At 51.5% G+C, this 21,839-nt stretch overlaps 9 protein-coding genes across 9 annotated transcripts; 5 read left to right on the forward strand and 4 right to left on the reverse strand.

Annotated features, from left to right (window-relative positions):
• Positions 1-339: 339 nt before the first annotated feature.
• AtWU_04872 (uncharacterized protein) lies at positions 340-1,685 on the reverse strand (the record flags this gene model as incomplete). The annotated part of the gene is made up of 4 exons (XM_035499983.1): positions 340-855; positions 903-1,234; positions 1,302-1,489; positions 1,552-1,685. 4 exons carry the CDS (start codon positions 1,683-1,685, stop codon positions 340-342), a joined length of 1,170 nt encoding a protein of 389 aa, XP_035355876.1.
• A 412-nt stretch (positions 1,686-2,097) lies between these two features.
• On the forward strand, positions 2,098-3,135 carry AtWU_04873 (uncharacterized protein; the record flags this gene model as incomplete). Its single annotated transcript, XM_035499984.1, has 3 exons — positions 2,098-2,319; positions 2,391-2,610; positions 2,714-3,135. The coding sequence occupies 3 exons, from the start codon at positions 2,098-2,100 to the stop codon at positions 3,133-3,135; spliced, it is 864 nt and encodes a 287-aa protein (XP_035355877.1).
• A 268-nt stretch (positions 3,136-3,403) lies between these two features.
• Positions 3,404-4,347, reverse strand: AtWU_04874 (40S ribosomal protein uS4; the record flags this gene model as incomplete). Its single annotated transcript, XM_035499985.1, has 6 exons — positions 3,404-3,581; positions 3,641-3,874; positions 3,959-4,057; positions 4,136-4,154; positions 4,230-4,267; positions 4,334-4,347. 6 exons carry the CDS (start codon positions 4,345-4,347, stop codon positions 3,404-3,406), a joined length of 582 nt encoding a protein of 193 aa, XP_035355878.1.
• A 271-nt stretch (positions 4,348-4,618) lies between these two features.
• Positions 4,619-5,358, forward strand: AtWU_04875 (60S ribosomal protein eL21; the record flags this gene model as incomplete). Its single annotated transcript, XM_035499986.1, has 4 exons — positions 4,619-4,654; positions 4,731-4,798; positions 4,868-4,915; positions 5,034-5,358. 4 exons carry the CDS (start codon positions 4,619-4,621, stop codon positions 5,356-5,358), a joined length of 477 nt encoding a protein of 158 aa, XP_035355879.1.
• Positions 5,359-7,793: 2,435 nt separating this feature from the next.
• On the forward strand, positions 7,794-11,962 carry AtWU_04876 (uncharacterized protein; the record flags this gene model as incomplete). The annotated part of the gene is made up of 4 exons (XM_035499987.1): positions 7,794-8,081; positions 8,133-8,379; positions 8,431-8,601; positions 8,661-11,962. 4 exons carry the CDS (start codon positions 7,794-7,796, stop codon positions 11,960-11,962), a joined length of 4,008 nt encoding a protein of 1,335 aa, XP_035355880.1.
• Positions 11,963-13,237: 1,275 nt separating this feature from the next.
• Positions 13,238-15,138, reverse strand: AtWU_04877 (NuA4 histone acetyltransferase complex catalytic subunit ESA1; the record flags this gene model as incomplete). The annotated part of the gene is made up of 6 exons (XM_035499988.1): positions 13,238-13,396; positions 13,466-14,622; positions 14,680-14,714; positions 14,769-14,833; positions 14,951-14,978; positions 15,065-15,138. The coding sequence occupies 6 exons, from the start codon at positions 15,136-15,138 to the stop codon at positions 13,238-13,240; spliced, it is 1,518 nt and encodes a 505-aa protein (XP_035355881.1).
• A 626-nt stretch (positions 15,139-15,764) lies between these two features.
• Positions 15,765-18,327, reverse strand: cef1 (putative cell division control protein (Cdc5); the record flags this gene model as incomplete). The annotated part of the gene is made up of 4 exons (XM_035499989.1): positions 15,765-17,739; positions 17,800-18,140; positions 18,213-18,246; positions 18,302-18,327. The coding sequence occupies 4 exons, from the start codon at positions 18,325-18,327 to the stop codon at positions 15,765-15,767; spliced, it is 2,376 nt and encodes a 791-aa protein (XP_035355882.1).
• Positions 18,328-18,697: 370 nt separating this feature from the next.
• On the forward strand, positions 18,698-20,109 carry AtWU_04879 (ribosome biogenesis protein NOP53; the record flags this gene model as incomplete). The annotated part of the gene is made up of 3 exons (XM_035499990.1): positions 18,698-18,831; positions 18,900-19,838; positions 19,893-20,109. The coding sequence occupies 3 exons, from the start codon at positions 18,698-18,700 to the stop codon at positions 20,107-20,109; spliced, it is 1,290 nt and encodes a 429-aa protein (XP_035355883.1).
• A 400-nt stretch (positions 20,110-20,509) lies between these two features.
• On the forward strand, positions 20,510-21,506 carry rex4 (putative 3'-5' exonuclease; the record flags this gene model as incomplete). Its single annotated transcript, XM_035499991.1, has 2 exons — positions 20,510-20,832; positions 20,900-21,506. 2 exons carry the CDS (start codon positions 20,510-20,512, stop codon positions 21,504-21,506), a joined length of 930 nt encoding a protein of 309 aa, XP_035355884.1.
• Positions 21,507-21,839: the final 333 nt, after the last annotated feature.

Raw genomic sequence — 21,839 nt, forward strand, 5'->3', positions numbered from 1 at the left:
GCTTTGAGTCGGCATTATTTATAAAATGCACAGCTGCTTTCACTTAGAGTGGTTGGTATGCAGCTTGAGAATCCTTCGGGATTCAAATATATTTTCCTAGCGTTCTGATAAAGGCCTGGATTTATTTAGACCACACCCCGCAGCTGATTTTATCTATGGTGATTACTAGTACTACAGGCTAGTCAGAGATTGGCTTTAGTACTATCAATGCTTGAAGAACAGATACAAGCTACTGGCCCGTATCAGTGGATATCATTGTAAGAAAGTAATCTATATAACGCCAGGGAGCTGTGATTCACAATATGTTAGATATGTAAAGACCCCCAAGATCAACTGATATCACCAGGAAGCTTTAACGTCAATATGCCCATCCTGATCAACAAACTTGCCCCGATCCCACTCTCGCCCCTCACCCTTCTTAGACCACTTCACATCCTCTAGCCTGCCTTCTGAGTCATCCGCTGGCGTGGAGGTAGTGTTGCTCTTCCAACGGTCCACAAATTCGTTACTGAAGCCAGCTTCCCGCAACCTCTCCTCGCCCCTCTGCTTCCATTTTGCCCGATCACGCAACGCCTCCAGAGAGAGTTCCCAGTCGTCATCTCCAGTCATTAGACCAGCGACAGGACGGCGGGTAGGCCAGCTACCTGCCTGCCCATCATCATCCTCCAAATGTACATCCGTAGTGGGGTCGTAGTCAGGGGCAAAGTGTGCATCGATGTTGCTCATGTTGGGTTTGTAGGCACCGCGACCGCGGGAACGAATGGGCGCTGAATACCCATGATCGTTATCTTTCGCCGGTAGGGGTCCGACAAGGTCTTCAAGAGGATCCGACTCATCATCCAAAGGCGTTTCCTCCTTGAATTGTGCATGAGTAAACGTTTGTTCTTTGCTTGTCGATGTACTATTTCTTCTAGACAGTTCCTTATCACGAGAACTGCGGTGACCCCTGCGCTCGCTATCTCTAGTCCTGCGCCTGTCAGATGCTCCTGGGGACCGCGAACGTGATCGTGACGACTCATGGCGGTTGCGATATCGTCGGCGATGGCTGCGAGAATCAACATCCCGGCCGTGTTCCGGGGATCGACTCCTTGAACGAGAATCAGATCGGTGGCGACGACTCCTTCTCGAGGATCTATGCCGGTCGTCATCGGTATCTTGAGGGTCACGCCTCCGTCGGCTCCTATGCGATTGGCCTCTCCCCTCCGATGCGGAGCGACTCCTATGTTTCCTTCGACTAGAGCCATATTTGTCCTCACGATCCCGTCTTCTATCGTGTCGCGACTCTCGATCGGTTGACGTACGCCGACTACGACGTTGATCGCGATTCGTATCGTTCGCTGAAGAGGATGACGCCTGGTTCCGCAACTGTCGCATTCGCTCCCTGGCCTCCCGTTCTTCTTTCCGTTTCAATGCTGTATTGTGATTGTCCGTCTCTCGGATTATATGTCGGAGGAATCGTGTGTTCGGTTTAGGAGCGGCGCCTGTAGGCCTGCAGCAATAAATTGTCAGCTCAATGATCGTCGTAAAGTATTCGCTAGAGAAAGTATATACCTTTTGGGCATGTATGCTTCCAATCCATGTGACGAGTATTTCAGGGAGCTATCCCGTGCCTCTCGTGCGAGAACCTGTGCAACGTAGGCATCGTCGCTGAGGTCGCCGATTGCTTTTCCGGTGTTGGGAGGCATGCTGTCGGACCGTGGGACTGGAGCAAAAGTGGGAGGGTAGAAGTGGGGAAATAGAAATATTTATATCATATTAATATATAGCGCCCATCCAGTAATTGTATCATCCAATCCGAAAGTGAATCTATAAAGAGAAAGGAAAGCGCGGCCAAGTCTACAAATGTGGGAGGCAAGAGCCATACATGCGGCGATATTGACGCTGCTGACCGGTGACTTCACCGCCCGGCTGATAAAGTGGTGGGTCCGATGAATCTGTTTACCTCCGCAATGTTTCTGCCGACGCGCGATAATTAATGGTTTTTGCCTTCACCCCTCATCTCATTGATTCGAAGACGCGATAGATCTACCCTTACACTGCCATTGGAATTGACTATATTGGGTTATTGAGGGATTTCACGGATTTATCAAGGATACAATGGCCAGTTTAACACCCGCAGAAGCACGAAAACAACTGCAGCAACTAGCAGACGACAATGGCGACTTGAAAACACAATTGAACATCCTCCGCATCAGCGAGCCGATATTCTCCCCTGACTCTGATACCAGGCGCTCATCACCATCTAAGCGTAGGTCAGATGTATCTACCTTTGAAACACCGACACCTGCTTCCTTGGAAGCGGACTTGACACACTATAAAGTATGAACAAAATTTCCCGAAGTGGGGTTGCTCTATAAGACCACCTATTCGTGCTGACCATACTCGGAAAGGAATTGTTCTCGAAGTTACGCTTTTCCTACGTTGAGCAAGTTACGAAGGAGAAATTTCTGCGTGCGATTGTGGGCGATCCGCCCCTGGTGGTCGGTCACAATGAAAATGTTGAGATGGAAGCGCAGTTGGCGGAAGTAAAGGCGGACCTCAAGGCTCGCAAAGAAGAAGTCCGAACTATGGTGGAGGAGATGGAGAAGCTGGGTAGGGATCTGGCGAATCGTGAGTACTCCCTTATCTTCTGTACAGTAATGACTTATGTCCGTGGAGCTTCGCTTGGTGACCATATCAACGACTGTCCTAACGATGGAAAATCTTAAAACAGGTTACAAGAATGTCCAGCTACAAATGACCCAACTCTCAACACTTCCAGAGTCGATTGAAAACCTTGAATCCACTGTTGCCGAGCTACGTGCAAAACAAGGATCAGACGCAAACGGCCCAGAATCGCAAAACCTCCCCCTTCCTGCAACGCTGAGTCTCCTGTCTGAGCGGGAGGCGGAGCTTGCGGCTCTTGATCGACAACTTGCTGCGGTGCAGAATACCCTGCCCCGCAAGACACGAGAGGCCGAGGCGGTGGAGCGTGAATTGGGTGTTCTAGAACGGCGGAAGACAGAAGCGATCGCACAGGCCCAAGAGGTTAAGAGAAAGAAGGAGGAAGGCGAAAGTGACGGGCTGGTGGAGACGGGAAGATGGTACCGGAGCGCGGAAGAAACTCTCAAAAACCTTCTAGGTGTTACAGGATGAGGGCACTAGGCGTAGGCATGATTTGACGATACTGGGTCTAGGGACATGGCGTTTGCGGTGGATAAGCCATACATTATTACTTGGTGTTCAGTGCTCAGGGATTACTACGACTAGGGAACCAGATGGTATGGGAATCGAGCCGTAGGCTACTAGTTCATTAATGGAATCGCATGATCGTACAACGTTATACGCTATGCTGCAGCCATAACGGAGCCCCGTGATTTTATTTTGGCTAACGAAACCCGTCCGTACTCCAATTTTTAATCCTTTACTCCTCGTCCTCCTCAGCCTCGTCGTCACCACCACCGGCAGCAGCGGCAGCCTTCTTGCGCTGGACACGGCCAGGGCGGCCACCACCGTAGGGGGAGGTAAGGGCGAAGTCGATGTGCTTCTGGGAGTCCAGGCGGACCATGTAGGAGGGGACGTTGACGATCTGCTTGCCGACACTATTTTGAAGGTTAGTAACTTGGCGTCCTTGGGCCAAGGAGTTATCGGTTGCGCATACCGGATGTGACGCTGCTTGATCAGGACACGGGCGTGGTGGATGGACTTGGCAAGACCGAGCTTGTAGACGCAAGTCTGAAGACGACGCTCCAAGAAGTCCTCAACGCGGAGGGCCAGGACGTAATCGAGCTTCATGCGAGACTCATCGAGGACACCGATGCGGACCAGACGGCGAATCAAAGCGTTACCTTCGAAAAGACGCTTGGGGTCCTTCTCGTCGAGGGTGAGAAGCTCACTGTTCCAACAGTCAGCCATTGTTCCATCACTTTCTCTCGGCCATTCTCATAGTCGATGATCATGCGAAGTGGGGTGCGCATACCGAGCAGCACGACGAATCTTGGACAGGGTGAGCTGGACACGCCACACCTCACGCTTGTTGCGCAGGCCGTACTCGCCGACAATCTTCAGTTCCGAGTCACTAGCGATGACAGTTAGGCATGGGAACACACGACTTAAACAGAAGCACGCTTCTGATCAGTGGCCGGAGAGTACTAACAGACGGGCCGACTCGAAAGCTATATCAACATGTTAGTATAAACTCCATGTCGCAAAGTTATCGAATTTTTGCAAAGACTGATAAGGCTACTTACGACGACGGGGGACCTTGTAGGTCTTGGAGTAAACGCGGCTGTTGAGAAAATTGCCATTAGAATGATGCGATACAGGTATAGCTGATCGCTGGTCGTATACTCACGGGACGGGGGCCATGACTGCTGATTTCGGCTTGTCGCGAGGTTGTCGTACACACCAAACTTCACGAAAATCGCGGAAGATCTGAAGTTGAAGATGCGTTTTGGAGAAGGGAACTAAGCGAGCGAAGGTGGAGCCGGAAGCGGACTAGCGCAAGGGCTAGCCCTCGGCGGCGGAGAACGGCCGCACTAAGCACCCGAGAAGTCTACACCATCGCGAAGGGCGGCATAGCGAGGCATTTCTTCGACGTCGACAAGTTCTCAACACCAGCACCACCAACACCGCCGACATGGGTCACTCGCACGGTTTGAGAGCCGGTACTCGGGTATGTCGATTTTACCCAGGAAATTTTGCAGCACCATTTCGCTGGCCCGAAACGCGACCGCTGACGAACTTTTCAGTATGCCTTCAGCCGTAACTTCAAGGAGAACGGCCAGATTCGCCTGTCGACCTACCTGAAGACCTACCGGTACGCCGAAAATTCTCGCCGATTTGGATAATATTTGCGTGAAGGAGCAGGATCTGATATTTTTCTTAGGGTTGGCGACATTGTCGATATCAAGGTCAACGGTGCCGTTCAGAAGGGGTCAGTACAAATTCCGCCCGGTTGAGATTTATGGGGATTCCGACATGAAGGGTTTTGCGTGTTGGGATGCTCGAAAACTTTGAACGAATAATTGGTTTGCTGAGACATTTGGAAATAGTATGCCCTACAAGGTCTACAACGGTAAGACCGGTGTCGTCTACAACGTGACCAAGTCCTCCGTCGGTGTCCTCCTCTACAAGGTCGTCCGCAACCGCTACCTCGAGAAGCGCATCAACGTCCGCATCGAGCACGTCAAGCACTCCCGCTCCCGTGAGGACTTCATCAAGCGTGTCAAGGAGAACGCCCAGAAGAAGCGCCAGGCTAAGGAGCAGGGTGTCCACCTCCACCTGAAGCGTCAGCCCCTCATGCCCCGTGAGGCTCACCTCGTCGAGGGTACCGCTGCCGAGACCATCACCCCCATCCCCTACGACACCCACATCTAAACGAATCAAAAACGGTCGATGCGGTTGTTTGGTGTTTCTGGGTTTTTCAAACTTAGGGTGGGCCTTTGCAATGAGACGAAGCGAAACAGAGGGTTCCCAGATGTTCTATCACATCTAAATCCTGTGCATAGATTCCCCGGAATGAAAGAAAAAACAAAACTTCCATTTCCCTGTTCGAAAAAATGATATCCATGCGTTTTGCCAAATACCGAAAAATCTGCGAATATGGCTTCTACGACACAACACTAGATTTGATCAACCCAGCACCTTCTCTCAACCCTTTAAACCCGCCATTCGATCCTTTAAACCCTGCAACATGGTGTCTACGGTACGCAACCGTATGCCTGGGACGACAAGTGACGTATGGAGTAGTTTTGGCCCTCTTCGAGTTTAAGCCTGGGACGTTAGATGTAGCCTTGCCTATCCGAAAGCCATATCGAACATGTACACGTAGGGCTGATTTACGATATTATTTGTATCTCTGGATAGTACCCATCTTTGTTCGATTCCCCGCAGTGGATATAGTATTTAGGTGCTATTATCAGCCTCCGCCCGAAGAAGGCTGTCTGTCCCCCGTCGCTCTTCACTTGCTATATGTAGATTAGTTCTCCATCCCCAGTGATTTACCCTTATCGGGTTATCAGTGACGTGCAGGCCAGAATCAATGTCTATATTAGATCCTACGCTGCGCCTTAAATCTATCATACTAGTGATACATCGTCGACTGCTACTAGGATGGCGAGTGAAATATATACGTTTAGTAACTTGAAGTTACTTGTTCGAGTCTATGAATCCTCCCCTACTCCTTCTAACGGGTCTCCTATTCCACAGAGAAATGTTTCCTTGGCAAGGCTACCACTACACTACTAGGTCAGACGTCGCTAACGGTCAAGTGCTAGAAACCATTTTCAAACTCAACAGGCTCAGATCGAGTGTCACTTTCATCAGGCGAACAGTTATAACGATTCGTGATTGTATGCTTTCATGAAAGACGTGCCCGGAAATTCCCCGGAAAGTTGTTAGTCACAGTATACACAGTGGCAAAGTGTGTTTGGTATTCAAAACGCTATGCTTTGTTCTCAGATTCCAGTTTGCGACATGTGCTAGTCGATTTGCCATCAGGCAGCACTGACGGATCCAGTAGAGACCATCAGCTAGCACCGTAAGTTACTTCGTCAGACAACATGACTCCCAACATACTGTCAACCCGAATGGCGCATGGGCAAGCATGTTTCCGTGCAAATGGGTCAGAAAATGAGCCAAAGGCTGGTGACCTTTCTCGGAGTCATAGCGCACATGGACAACAGATTTGTTGGGAGTCAGAGCCGCCCGCTTTAGTGATTCGTCTAAGACACGGGCGATATATGTGGAAAGGATGTAGCATCTCCAACAGGAAGACCTGTTTGTAAATGTTGACTAGTTAGTTCAAAGGACACGAGTCTAGTCAGGTCCGGATCGACCAATGTATTCCGTATGGTTCCTATAGATGATTAGTAGCATAGGCCGCAATTTGGGTAGTCCGCAGTAGCCTATGGTGCCTGCATTGTTAGTGCCCCTTTGACCATGTCGATGCAACCATAGTCACCAGATCCGGTGGTGAAGTTATGCCAGGAAGACTTGACAGTCAGTTCGTACATCATGAAACTTTTTGCCAGCTTCCTTCTTGGAGCTGGTCGAAAACAGTAGCATTTTCCTTGCTGAGGCAGGAGGCTAGTACCCCGGGAATGCGGTCCGGTGCCGTTTCGGCAGGTCGATACACCTGTCAAGGGAGGGTCTCCGAAACAGTAGAGTATTTTTCTAATATAGTGAATAACAGCACCGGTGAATAGGAAAGGAGTTAATGGGCAACCCTAAAAATAAGTTGGTCCTTTTTTTTCTTCCCCCTTCTCTAGGGGGGTGTGGGCAAGGTTGAATCGGCCCAGGAGCAAAGCACAGCAGCAGTTCGGTTCGCGAAGAGAGTAAGTAACTCCAGCGCGGCTCCAGCCACAGGGTTTGCGGGAGGCCAGCGCGCTAACCGAAAGCAGCCCGCCTTAGTGCCTCAACCTGAACCGTCAAGTCATCGTCCATGACTGCAGCCATCACCCGATCACCATCCCGAGAAGCACCACCTCCTTCGACACGAACCTCCCTTTCGGGACTCTCTCTCTGGGCAGCGGCCTTCTACCATAATACTGCCAGCCTTCTCACGCCCCCGCCCTTCTGCCTCGACATTCACTTGGTTACCAGCCTCCTAACACTGGTCCCCTCTCCACCGTCCACCTGGTCGTTCGGAGCTTTTACGGCTCAAGTAGTTGAGCTTACAGTTCAACCGTGGCGATTCTTGATACCTGACCATAGGTATATTCTCAGCCCGTCCCTTCTCATGCATTCATAAGTTCAGGATTACAGTCGCCACTTGTTTCCGTGTTTACAGTTTCAGAACATTTGTCTAACAGATGTCGCAACCTGTTGGCCTCACAGACTCAAGAATTGTTATGGCAGAGCAGAGCAGCCACGATGTGGTAGACCAAACCCTGTCGGGCGGCGATCCTTCGCCTTCCGACGTTCCTGCGAGCACCACCGACAAGAGATCTGCTGGAGGGGACGCGGGGGAGTTTAAAGACACCGCTACAACAACACAACCGGAGACGAACGCGAGTGACAAACAGGGTGAACAAGGAACGGGAACTACCGAAAAGTCAGAGCGAGAAAACAAAACAAAAGATACCGATCAGACGCCGAGCGTGAGTGATGCCGACAACGACCTCGCAACATACCTACTGAACCCGATGCAGGATACCCCAAAGTCTGGTCCTCTGCCGGTCGCCGCACGGGCGCTCGAGATGAATGGAGTAACGTCTGGGTCAGATGCTGGGGAGGACACAGCGTCTCAGGGAGGTTCAGAGTCCGATGCCAGTCGAACAGAGGGCAGGCTTCGTGCCGGCTCGAAGAAGCCAACCTCCTTCAAGCCGGTTACATTTGCCAAGTTTTCTGTTCCCAAGGCGCCGGGAACTCCCCCGATAACAAAGGCTTCTGAGAAAGGTATTTTACATTCACGTGTAATACACAGGAATTAAGTCTGATTCACTACAGCCCCTATGACTTCCACTACCCCTCTGGGGACGCCGCCGCCAACCTCCCGTCCTCGCTTGGTCGTCAAGACTACCAGCAGTCTACGCGACTCGTTATCGAAAATGGGAACAGGTGCAGCCAAGCCTGGTGGAGCTGGACCGGATCCGAACCAAGTTTGGAATAGGAATCGGCGTAAGACTACAAACCTTCCAGTTAACTGAGATGTGCTTCTGACCATCTTGTCCTTGCAGCCGTCCAGCAAACGCCTCCCAAGCACTTGACCGACGAAGAGTTGAAACAACAGTACGGCATCCATATGACCTCAAGGATACAGGAAGACGGCGGGGGAAGCGAAGCGAAATGGGCAGACATAGATGACGACGAGGATGATTGGGCTCCTGAGACGATTGAGTGGACTGATGGCACGAAAACTAACCTCACCAACCAAGAGCCTGCGCCATCCGCTCCAGTACCCAGCCAAGACACGGTGGCAGATGATTTCAAAAGGGAGTTCCCTCCAGTTGAGCAAGCAGCAGCAAGCATCAAGGAAGCGCCAAAGTTCATACCGAAACCTACGACGTCTATTGGGCCAAATCCCACGGTGCTTCGACTCGGAGCAAATGCAGAAAGACAAGCAAAGAATGCCGGTCTTGCTGCAAAGGGACTGAATGACAAATCTCCTCTACTATCCACAAGTCCGGCCCCTCCGCCCGTCAAGTCGCCTTGGGCACCTCTGCCACCGGTTGAAAAGATCTCACCTGTTATTCCTCCAATCCAGGTTCAACCGCCGATGCGGGCTCCTGCTCGGGAACCTTACCCGGCTGACGGTTCCGGTGGTCCCTTTCCTCCAAAGGAAATTGCTGCGGACGATTTCAACCGATCTTGGAAGGAGATGCAGTCTGGGACCCGGGAGCTCTACAATTCTCGATCTGGCCGCTATGAGCCTGCTCCTGATACGAGGAAAGGGCCTTGGCGCGCTGAACAGAGTTACCGTACCCCTGCCTTGTTGCAGAGGCCTGCCCAAGGTGAACAAAGTGGACCAGCAGAGCCCTCAGCCGCTTTCCAGACACACCGATCGAGCGGTCAAGATGGTATGCACTGGACACGGCGTCGAACATCGTCTAATGTGAGCGGGGGAAGTGGCAGCTTTGGGCGTCGGATGTCGATTGGTAGACCCGATGTGCCCCAGAAAGTGTTCGAATCTAGGAGAGGATCACAGGTAAACGGAATGATTGAAGCGGCCATCCCTCCTAGAGATATGCCACCTCCCAAGGAAGCTTCCCAACGCGAGATATCGCCTTCCCGACGTGGTCCTGGTCCTTGGCCTTCAAGAGGTGCTGCAAATGTGCAAGACAGAATAGCCAATGTACCGGGCGGGACAGCACAGCCACCCACTGCCCCGACAGTGGAAGAGCAGCCAGCAGTGCCCCAACCGCCTCAGGAAGACCCTGTCGCTATGCAAGAACGCATCATGAAGGAAAAGAGGATGGAAGCTAGGCAGCGGAGAATAGAGCAGGAGGAGCGGGAAGAGGCTGCGAAGCGTGAAAGGATCCGGCAGAAGCTCGAGGCGCTTGGTCCTCCGCCCGAAAAGCAAAAATCAAGGCGTAAGGAGTCCATTGATGCCGGTAAGCCCGAGGCAAGCATCGCGCAGGCTACCGCGCAAGCGGCCCATTCTCCTCCGAAACCTCCAGTACCTGAACCGAGCGGGGAGCCGAAGCAATACGGAATGATGAAGGTCCACCATCCAGACACTGTGAAGAAGCTTGTGGATAGGGAAAGGGGCCATACGGATAAAGCACCACCAGTTGCTACTGCGCGACGCACGTCTTCGCCGGCGCGTGAGCCCAAGCAAGAGACTAGCCTGCCGAACGGATCTCAGCAAACTGTTGTTGCTGAAACCTCAAGCTCAGATAACTTGCCGGATACCAAGGTCGACGAACAAAGTTCCCAGTGGAGAGGCAATCTTACTACCCCCAACACCTATCTGCCTTGGTCCCCGAATCCAAAATTTGTGGGACCGGCACCTCCTGCCATATCAAATCCTTGGAAGCCTCTCAGCAATGACAAGACGCTAGGCAACGGTATCTTTGAGCAAAGCCTAGGGGGCTTCCCTGGGAGAGATATCTCCATACGCAGCCATCTAGGTCTTGATCAGCCACCCATCGCCCCGGCGACTCAACCCTTCTCCGCTCCTTCGCGATCTCCACAGGATGGTGTATCTATCTCTCCGTTACCGTCCCCGGAAGCTAGGCATGTTCCTTATGACAACATAAACCCTATGCTGCGTCCGGGGCCTATTGGACCACCAAGCTCGCAGCACTCGCACCGGCAACAACAGACAGTGGCCTGGAACAATTTCCATGCAGTCGCTGCCAAACGTGAGGCAGAGGAGAACGAGAGGCTTCGTAACGAGTATGATTCGATGCGTGAGGGACCATCTTCTTCACTCCCTGTTACCTTCAACGAAACCTGGAAGCAGGTCCGGACCGGTGACCAGGCTGGACAGAGACAAGTTGTCGGAACCTCTAAATCAGCAGACAATAACGCGCCTCTGCCAAATCCTCTCCCTGGTTTTGATCCCACTGTCAGCTCTTTGCCTTTCACTGAGACTCCTGCTCGTCCTCTCGGCAGCGTTCCGGTTCGAAGTTCACGATTCTTCCCTCAAGCAACGGAGCATCTGAGGAAGCCGGCGAATGACGAAGGTGATTATTTCCGGAGTATTTCGCCGCCTCCCCCTGAAGAGATGTCAAGCCACCCAGTTTATACTGGTGCGTCGAACAGGCCCCTGGTCCATCTTCCTGCGCCGAAACCCATTGTCAAACTTCCTCCTAAAGTCGTAACTCCGCCGCCACCGCCTCCCACCTTTGCCTCGATGGTTGCTGCCCCTCCGCGTCCAGCTACATCCTGGCAGGAGAAAATAAACACTCTCTTTGGCAAGAAGACGATACCCGAAAAGAGAAATGCGCTGGCGGTCACATCAGCGACCAAAGAACCTCTCGATGTTCAGTTGCATATTGCTTCAGTCTCAGTCTCCTTTCCTTGCAACGGCGAGCTTCATGTCGGAGATGGTGAAGTAAGTGCGAAGCAAGTTGAAGAAGCTGAGGAGATTTTCGAGGACCGTGAAGTAGGGTCTCTACCAGTCGTCAGAGTCCCAACCAGAGCGCCTCCAGCGGCATGGCAGGCTGCGCGAGCACCTTCGCAGTCCCGGTTGCGGTCCAAGCACTTGAAGTCGATGCAAATTCTCAGCGTTGAGCCTTTCTTCGTTGGATATAACGATAGGGATTCCGCCGGAAACACAAAGGTTTCGATCCGCTTCCCCGGTGCGGCCCTGGCAAAGACCCTGACCCTCCCTCGAAAGGCAGGGGCAAATAACCCTCGCCCACGCGGCCCTTCAGGCTATAACAAACCTCGAAAGACTACAAAGCCGCGCGAGGGAAACGCCTCCTCACAAGCAAAGAAGCCTGCCACGTCCCAAACTAATGGCAGCAGCTCTCCGCGACGTCAGTCCCGGACTGCATCCTGGGGACCCCGTACTTTTAGCGGATCCCAGTGAAGTCAATCGTTCTTTTCCATGCGGAGTGGAGTCTCATGATTCGAGTTTCAGCTGTTAGCCTTGTGTTGGCTTTTGCCGGGTTTCAGAAATTCATTGAGCGTTACATTTCGGTAATGATTAGCTACGCTTGCGAGGGAATCCGAAGGATTTGGGTTTGGTTTGAAATTTTTCAGTATTCCTTTAATGTTTCTTCGCTCGCCGTGCCATATTCCCTGCGTGCGCATATTGTCAACGCCTCCCCCTCTTCACAAAGTAACATACGCCATGAGTTGAGCGGGACGATTGCTACCAGATTTTATACAAACTCTCATCACACGCTACTACCATGTTCGATGCTTCCTTCTATCTCTGTCTTCGCGGGGGTTACCCAACCCATGTCACGTCTTTCCGAATCCCCCCACAACATTTCATCTGCTCGTACCCCGTCATCCTTACCTCCTTTCTCGAAACTTGACCTCCCAAATTCCGCATGTACGGTGCTGTATCATGATCAATGCAGTTCACTCACACAACCCTTCCTCCCCTCCTACTCTCTCATCTTACGCAACCCCCTTTATCCATCTCCCTGTCGCTTTCACCTGCTCCGTCGATTGTACATCATCGTCGTTGAGCCATTGGATCCCCTCTTTTCTTTTTTCTATAGCTTGTGGAACCGGAGCCAAGATTCTGGGAAAGGGTAAATGGTACGGGAGCTTTGTGTTAACGTGCAGAACCGTGTATCTAGCATTTGTTCTGAGGTGTGCATTCGAATACTTTAAAGTTATGTGTTGTTCCTTTGAGTGTAGATGTAGTGACATGTGGTATGGAGGCTTGCCTGATCATGGTGTCAACTGCGAAATCAGCTGGAAAGGTATAATGTTCGCCATTCACAATGTTTGCCGGTACTTGTACAGCATTACGCCATCTTGAATACTACCATCTGATGGATACTAGATATTCATATCGAAATAGTAGTACTAACCGACTGATGAAGATGAATTCCACAACACCTTTGAAACCCTGCTAACGCTAAATATAACCATCCATCCCATGCTAAGCCACAAAACTCCCCCTGCAAGGCACTAGTAAGTAGTAGTAATCTAATTTACAAAACATCCATACACCCCTGAAAAGAAAAAGAAAGGAACAAGACCTCCAAAAACAGCAAGCAGCAAGCATACATAACAGACACATACAGTACACCACCGACTCCATAGATTAGGGTATCAATCAACCTCCCCGGCTTCCCCGCTCCCGTTTACCATGATGCTTTTAGACTGCAGTCATTGAGTAACCCTACCAATTCCAGGTACGGGATGAAGCAGTGAAGACGGGCGGTTTCCATTGCAGCCGGGCGGGATCGATCTTGCGAACGCCCTTAATTTTCTCCTTTTCGAGGCGCTTCTTGTGCTCTTCGACGACTTGGTCGGTTAGGACTATGACCCAGTTTCCTTTCTATATCGTAATGATTAGTTAGTAGCTGTATCTTTCGGGGTACCTAACTGGTAGTGGGAGGGAACGTACATGGTAACGGAGCATATTGAACACAACCAAAGTCTCGTGGACGTCCTTCTCCGTCATGGAAGTCAGCATCGAGAGGTCGTGCTCGCTGACGGATTCCCGGCCGGTTTCTAAGAGTAGTTCCACGAGAGTTTCTCGCCAGTATTGTCGGTAACTGAGGAGACCGAGATCACTGAGAGGTTTTTCGGGCGATCCGAGCTTTCCTTCGCGCTTGCCGAGCTCGTAGCTGAAGGAGATGAGGAGACGGCCGTACCCGCGGCGTTGGTATTGAGGGAGGGTTAAGATACAGGCCAGGTTGTAGCCTTCTGCGGAGTCCTTCTCCTTGGAGAAGTAGCCGACGAGATGGCAGCCTGTTTCGTCTCGACTGCACATGCAGTAAAAGAGGAAGGGGTCGACGTCATAGTACAGTGTTTTGTGGTCGAGGAAGAGTTTGCTCAGTAGGCAGAGGTTGCGACACCAGGTTCGTTGGCGGCGGCCGTCGACTTCGAAGAATGAAATGTAGTCGTCCCGGTAGATTTCGTTTCCGGGCGGGTGCACGAGGGTGCATTTGGAACGGTGACGCTCGAAGGCGCGCTTGTTGTCGAAATATCCCAGGCAGAACTCGTCAATGTATACGACGTCTGCGTCGGAGAACGATGCCGGGTATGGTGAGAAGTACCAGGGCTCGATGTCGTATTTGCCCATTTGGAGACGGGTCAAGTTTCGCACGCGGTGAATCTCTGTTGGGTTCTGGGTCATACTACCGCTAGTACGTAGGCGTTCGATTTCTTCTTCGCGCGACATCAGACCTAATGCTTTCGCTTCTTCTTTTTCATCTTTGGAAAAGCCGACATCGATCATGTCGACATCATCCGAGTCAGGCTTGGGGGTTCCATCCGCGGAGACAGCTTCTGAACCTCCGATGGAGAGGTTTACGGAGGTCTCGTCGCGGTTCTCTTTGCCGCCCGCTTTGGACGGACGCTGGGCTTTGCCAACATTGGTGTTCTTTCCAGTCAGAAGATCAGGCGTCGCTGATACATCCCGGCTTTCGGCCCTAGCACGCTTCTGGGCGTTCTTACTAGGGGCCTTGTTGCCGGGTCCGGTCTTCTTCTTCTCCGGTTTCTCTGGCTGAGGCCATTCAACCTCATGTGACAGGTCTATTCTTCCGGAATCAATCCATTCTAGATGCAAAGTGAGCATGAGCAGCATGGTAGATCAATCAATAAAGCCCGACTTACCATCAAGACGCTTGTTGAAGTCGACATAGTGGACGCTGAGGTGGTTAGTACAAACATCACAACACTTTAGAGAGGGACATGAAACATACTAGAAAGAAGGACCATCTTTCCGCTGCTTTATCGAAAGAATTTCTGCTTTTCGTAGTTCTCCATCCTACACAGACCGACCAGTCAGTGATCATTCCGATATAGGCAATCGATCCCAGTATAGAGATGAGTATCATGTGACTTCCACGGCCGCACCGCAAAAGATCACGACGAACAAACTGACCTTCTGCACCATGGCCTTGACACCGATCCTATCGCCTTGATTAGTTCATGCGACCGAGGAAAGCAGGCCCGTAAAGCCTAAGTCTTAACTCAAAGAAATATTTCATCGACTTACCGGATGGTATTGAGGGTGGCGAACCCCTTCTCGACGGGGTCCGGGGTCCCGGTGGCCTCGTCCCTGCCGCCCATATTGAAGAAGGGGTGATTCTCAGTATATCTATAGAGGTTATTTAGATGAAATCGCTATGTGGAGCGAACTGCGCGATGGAAACGCGAAAGGGGATCGTAGGAGGTGATGGAGGATTCTCCGTTGCGATGCACCGGAAGAGACCGCCTTAGATTTTTGCCATCCGCTTTTGGTCATCCATCCATCCCCAGCTGCGCCGGTTACTTTGATGGATCCGTCGGGTTCGTGCTGCTGCAGTGGTAATAGTCTATATCGCCCTACTCACCATGGCATTGCTTGCGGGTTGAGGTGTCTGAATTGTAATAGCTTAAAATCTGGGTATTACAGTAGCTAATATAAAGTATTATGGAGTTCGTTTAAATTGGTTCTGGTCATTGAAGACGAGAAGCATACTACTAGTACTATATAGCTTCAGTATATTTAACCGCTAAATAGTACAACCATGTGAGTGTGATCGCAATAATAGCATCAATACTTAGTACTAGCAATGCCGAAGCACACACCAGTGAGCCAGCAGAGCACGTCGGTCAGTAGTACTAGTCTCTAGTAGTTGATAGGAAAGTATAATTACATTTCGAGCTGCAGAAACGCAGATTCAAATTCAAGCTAAGTATCTGTTTTAAACCACTCAATGCCACCCATTAACCATTCCCCCTGTTCCTGCCACGAGCTCATCAAGCTCGTCCTTCCGGGTCCTATACAGGTCTTGAGCTTCCCGCTCTCTGCGCATCACGAATGCCACGTCATCTCTCAATTTCTCAAGTCTCCGTGAGAGAGCGGACTGTTCCGAGATCTGCAGAGTACGGAAGGCATCCAGCTCATCCGTCGTCTTCTCTAGGGCTGTGTGGGCTTCCACTATCTTAGTCCGGAGCATCTTCGCCCGGTTCTGATAGCCTCCGTAATGTAAAGCGAGCTTCTTCTCCAGCTTGTTGCCCCGTTCTGCCGTGGCCAGCAGAGAGTTTTGTACATTGTCAAACGCTGCAATCATTCGCTGTTCTTGCTGGTACACATCCTCCTCTTCATCGTCAGCGTAGTTGGAAAGCCCTGGTAGCGCGCTGGAATGCTTTGTAGTCCACTGCTCGTCGAAGTTTTCCTGCCACTCCTGCTGCTTTTCGGATTTGGCGGCTTCCGCTGCAATAGCCGCACGGGCTTGCTCCATGAAGCTGTCATCTAATTGCTCCAGCTTGCGAGCTTTGCCCTCCACTTTAGCACCGGGGGTGGGGAATTTGCGGGCGTCGTGCGCAATGAGAAGAGCGGCTTCCTTTGCGACAAGACTGGAGATGGGATCCGTGATGTGAGACACCCGTTCCATCATCGCATCGATATCTAGTACACTCGGCCGAGGTAAGGATCGCTGGTACACCTGTGACTGACGCTTGAACTCGGCCGCTGCGGCGCGCTCTCGAGCCTCTTTTTCCCTTCTATCGCGCTCAGCTGAATCCTCTTCCACGTACTCAGCAGCAGCCGTTGGTTCCGTTGATTCGGAAGGAAGCTCTTCCAGCTCCCATTCCGTTTCTTTGGGCTTTGGCAGGGCTGCCAGCTTGCTGCGGATGCTTTGACGCATGAAATTCTCGTGCATCTTAATATCCCTGGGTGTACTTCCAATCAGCTGCCCACCTTCTGCCTGGTTCAGAGCGAAGTGATCCCGAGGGGTCCGCAAGGGAGTCGCACCAGGCCCAACACCACCTCTCATAGGAGTTGCACCGACGCCATTGGCTTGCCTGAACGGTGTTGCCATCGGGTTGGGTGTAACAATCTGCTGACGACGCGGAGCAATTCCATCAAATCCAGTGGAAGACCCTCCCTCATGCAGGGGAGTGTTCTCGCCTCCCAATAACGATGATTGAGTCTCGGTCAAAGCTCTGATGTTGCGGATTTCGTTCGCGATGTGATCTTCCTCTGGCGGCGCGCGAGGTGTTCTGATGGGAGTCCCACCGACAATGCCAGTATAGTTTCCGACCAGACCACGAGCCCCTTCTTCGTCTCCTGCCATTTTACTGGCTCTGTCACCGGCCATACCCATCTTGATGATGTCTTCCATTTCACCTTCGCTGACCTGAGGGGCCGGGAGGACAAGGGATCTTCGCTTGCTGCTCTGCTCCGCCTCGCGGATCTTCTGCATCTGGCCGGCACGAGCAGCAGCGGCGAACGCCGCGGAGTTGCCACCCTTGTCATTCTTCCTCTTCTTCCGCTCCGCCTCGTCATCCTGATCTCCCTTCCGCTTGTTGGCGAGCTGCTGCTTGCGAGGATCGAACATCTCACGTTGCCTCTCATTGCGGGCTTCCTCGTCCATGGTATCGTAAAATCCGGGGGCTGCTGGCTTTTCGAATGGGATGTCGGCGTTATAATCCATTTCACCCTGCTTGCGGGTAACGACCTTGATGTTAATGCCAGCATTTTTGAGTTCACGTCGTTTTTGGAGGACTGCAAGTCGTCGCGATTCTTCCAATTGCCGCTCTCTGGCCTTCCGCTTCGCCTTCTTTCCTTGTGTGTTCGCCAAACGAGCGCGAGCTTCACTCAGCATTTCCTTCTCATCTTCGTCGAGGTCAATGGTATCAGGACGAGCGGGCTTAGATTCCGGATCGGGGTCCAATTCGCCGGGTCTAGGTACTGTCAGTATATGAAAAAGAAGCTAGCAAAGCGTGTGGTATCAAGAGTCGTACCGTAGCCGTCGCACATCGTCAGCACTGGGAGCAGCTGACTCTGCGCCGGGTCCTTCCAAAGCAAGTTCATCGTTCTCACGCGCTTCCGCTTCATCCAGCAATTTCTGATAGCGTTCCAAGCACTGTGTTGCTGTCCGTCCCACGATAGGTGCGATTGTACGCCACTGTGTTGGCATCAACTTGGCCAAATGCAACAGCTTCTCATCCTCCTCCCTCGACCACTCGACCTTGCGGATGCCGGGATCCAGCCATTCCACCCAACGCGCCTTGCACTGCTTTGGTGTCTTTCGTGCTAGCAAGGAAGAAACACGCGCCCACTGGTTGAGACCATACTTCGAGACCTATTATATGTAGCGTTAGTATCGCCAATCGCAGACCAGTCGGCTTTTGGACAGGAGTTAGCTGTAGCATACCGCCGCGCGAAGCACCTCATCCTCGATGTTCGTCCTAGCTACAGTTAGTGAAATGCAACAAAAAGCATGCATAATAGCTATGCACTTACCAGACACCTCCTTTGACGACAGGCATGGCTGGGCAGTTCTGCAGCCGCTGACAGCGACAAATTGATATAAAACAAAAAGTAGTATAATACAGCGACGAAGCGCAATCAGAGGCCGAAATATATTAACGATTTGGACTGCTTGGTCCAGGCTGACCAGAGTCGATAAGGAACCGACGCGGGTGAAAAGCAAGGTCAAGTCCTGAAGCGGCGTTCGTCACTGGCCCGCGATAGGCGCGCAGAACCTTAGCGCGACAACCGCACTAGCGTCGCCCCGCGCATTCTTAGGTAAGCGGGTCCAGAATTTTGGTTGGAATATTCAAAAATTAGTACTCCGAAAAAAGATCAAATATTTACAAGAGTACTGCACACCGATTAAATTCCGGTGGGGTCTCCGAGATGTCTGAAGCCGTCAGTGCACCAAAGCAGTATAAGCAGCCTTCTCGCAAAGGCAAGAAGGCCTGGCGCAAAAATGTCGATATCGATGAGGTTCAGGAAGGCCTTCGGGTTCTGAAGGAAGAAGAGATTAAAGGGTAAGGATTGATGTTACTTCTCTGCAAACGTTGGGCACAACAAGCTAATTCTGGTCGCTTTCTCCTAGTGGTCTTCTTTCTGAGAAGCCGTCCGATGAGCTGTTCGTTATCGACACCAAGGGTTCATCAGAAATCCGTGAAGCGTACAAGAAGAAGCACAAGCCTTTGAAGTCGGAAGAAATCTTGGCGCAACGCTCCGCTATCCCAGGTCTCGACACTCGCAAGCGCACGAACTCCAAGGTTACCGACGGTGTTATCGAACCGACAAACAAGCGTCAAAAGAGCGACTGGGTTACGAGGAAAGACTGGTTGCGTTTGAAGCAGGTGGCTAAGGAAGGGAACCCGGTCAACAAGCCCGCTGAAAATGACCTTTACGACCCTTGGGGAGATGCAGAGGATCCCACTCCCTTGGACGATCCCCAGTTCGACTTCCTGGAGAAACCGAAGCCCAAGGTAGAGCCGGTTACCTTGAAGCAGGCTCCGATCTCACTCGCCGCAAATGGCAAGCCGGTTCCTGCGGTCCGCAAGCCTACTGCCGGAATCAGTTATAACCCGACGTTCGAGGACTGGGATCGCCTGCTACAGGAGCAGGGAGAGAAGGCCGTCGAAGCTGAGAAGAAGCGTTTGGAGGAAGAGCGTAAAGAAGAGGAAAGGCAGCGCTTAATCGCCGAAGCCCAAGACGATGATGGTATGGTGAAGTCCGATGATGAGAGCGCGTGGGAAGGATTTGAAAGCGAATATGAGAAGCCGGACTGGCTGAATAAGAAGCGTCCGGAGCGGAAGACAAAGGCACAGAGGAACAAGATAAAGAGACGCAAGGAAGCAGAGAGGCAGGCCAGGTGGGAAGAGCAGATGAAGAAGAAGGAAGAGCAGGCCGCAAAGGCTAAGGAGGCCGCCGAACTTGTGGAGGCACAGGAGCTTGCTCGTGCCGAGGAATCTGAGGACAGTTCTTCGGAAGAGGGTGATGATACCGTTTTGCGTCGGAAACCGCTTGGTGGAAAGCTATAGTAAGTGATCTACTCGTCTGTGTTTGCTTTGAGCCCTGCTAATCCAATCAATAGCGCTCCTGAGAAGCCTCTGGAGGTTGTGTTGCCAGATGAGTTGCAGGATTCTCTGCGTCTGCTCAAGCCCGAGGGCAACCTGCTGGACGACCGATTCCGCACTTTGGTTGTCCAAGGAAAGCTGGAGTCTCGCAAGCCGGTTACGCAGGCAAAGAAGGCAAAGAGAGACGTGACAGTGAAGTGGTCTCACAAGGACTTCAAGGTTCCGGGTCTGTAAATATTTACTCTTTTGGCGTTTGCTTGTGTCGGTTCTTTCAAGATAGATTCCACGTAATATGGCTAGTGCTGGACATAGAAAAGTTTGTATGAGCCTCAACTAAATCCATGAACTTTACGACTATAGCCAAATCTCATTCCTTCTTGTAGTTATACCCACCAAGACCATGTATAGACAATGTAAGATTGTCTTTAGAATACACTTTGCATGTTGACCAGCAATATCTACTTCGCAGCGTTCGAGACTTGCAGGTGGGCCCGTCCGAAAATTTAGCGCGGACCGTTAAGGTTGCTTTTGGAAAGTTGCCGGGCCAGTCTCCGCAGCGCCCATCTTTTTTCTCCGGCCCCTCTTGGATTCTCAGATCCCTTCACCATGCAATAGTTGGAGGCTCATCACTGGAATGGACTTGAAAAACCTCTCCAGCAATTGGAAGAAACTCCAGGGGACGCTTAAAAAGGACAGCGTCTCCACCACGAAACGGAAACCCTCGGATCGCGAGACGGAGAATGGTGTGGTAAAGAAGCGGAAAAGAGAAACTGTCGACGGACAACAAAAACCTGAGCGCAAACCGGTCTCGGCCAAGAGAAAGAGGATGTCTACAAACGGCACTGATGGCGGCGAGAATGGCGCTGAGCAGCCTACAAAGAAGTCGACGTCTCGGAGGAATTCTACGGTCACTGTTGCGGAATCAAAGCCGAAGATTAATGAAGGCCGTTCACCTACGTGAGTACACCTTTGTTGCCGATTTGCGAAAAGGCATTACTCTGAATAACTACTAACGTCCTATTAGCGCGGAACTAGGAAAATATGTTGCGATGGATTGCGAAATGGTGGGCGTTGGCCCTAATCCCGATCACGATTCCGCTCTCGCGCGAGTTAGTATCGTCAACTTCAACGGCGAACAAATATACGACTCCTACGTGAGACCCAAAGAAATGGTCACGGACTGGCGGACGCATGTCAGCGGCATCCTTCCGAAGCATATGGTGGAGGCGCGAACACTCGAACAGGTGCAGAAAGACGTTATCAATATCCTCGATGGGCGAATACTCGTGGGACATGCGGTCAGTAACGACTTGGACGCTCTTCTTCTCAGCCACCCCAAGCGCGACATCAGAGACACCAGCAAACATGCCCCATACAGAAAGATTGCTGGCGGTGGCTCCCCTAGGTTGAAGATGTTGGCTTCGGAGTTCCTTGGCTTGGAGATCCAGGATGGCGCGCATTCCAGTGTGGAGGATGCTAGGGCTACGATGCTTCTGTACCGGCGGGACAAGGATACATTCGAGCGGGAACATCTTAAGAAGTGGCCTGTGCGAGTAGTGGTCGAAAAGAAAGACCAAGACGATGATCAGAAGAAGAAGAAAAAGAAGAAGAAGAAGACCCGCAAGAGGTGATTTTGGATGCAATGGCTGGTTCTGTTCGATATACCCCAAGTTCATGAAGTTGAAGGTTATCCATAGAGAAGTTTAGTAAATAGAATATAGACAAGCATTATACCAAACTACTTAAACTGTAGAGATGTGCCTCGTAACACTTGTATATCATTCAAGGACATGCCGGAATCAATGACCCCCCCGCCAGTTGGTACTAAAGCGGACCGCGGAATTAACCGCCCTTTTCGCGACTACGCGTCGCGTTTGCTCAATTATCCTTGCCGACATCATTCCGAACATCTATAGTACAATTGTCTACTCAACAGAACGAAATACGCAGATTTTCGAACTCTA

The sequence above is a fragment of the Aspergillus tubingensis genome, assembly GCF_013340325.1.
Source record: "Aspergillus tubingensis WU-2223L DNA, scaffold_6, whole genome shotgun sequence".
NCBI classification, from domain to species: Eukaryota; Fungi; Ascomycota; class Eurotiomycetes; order Eurotiales; family Aspergillaceae; genus Aspergillus; species Aspergillus tubingensis.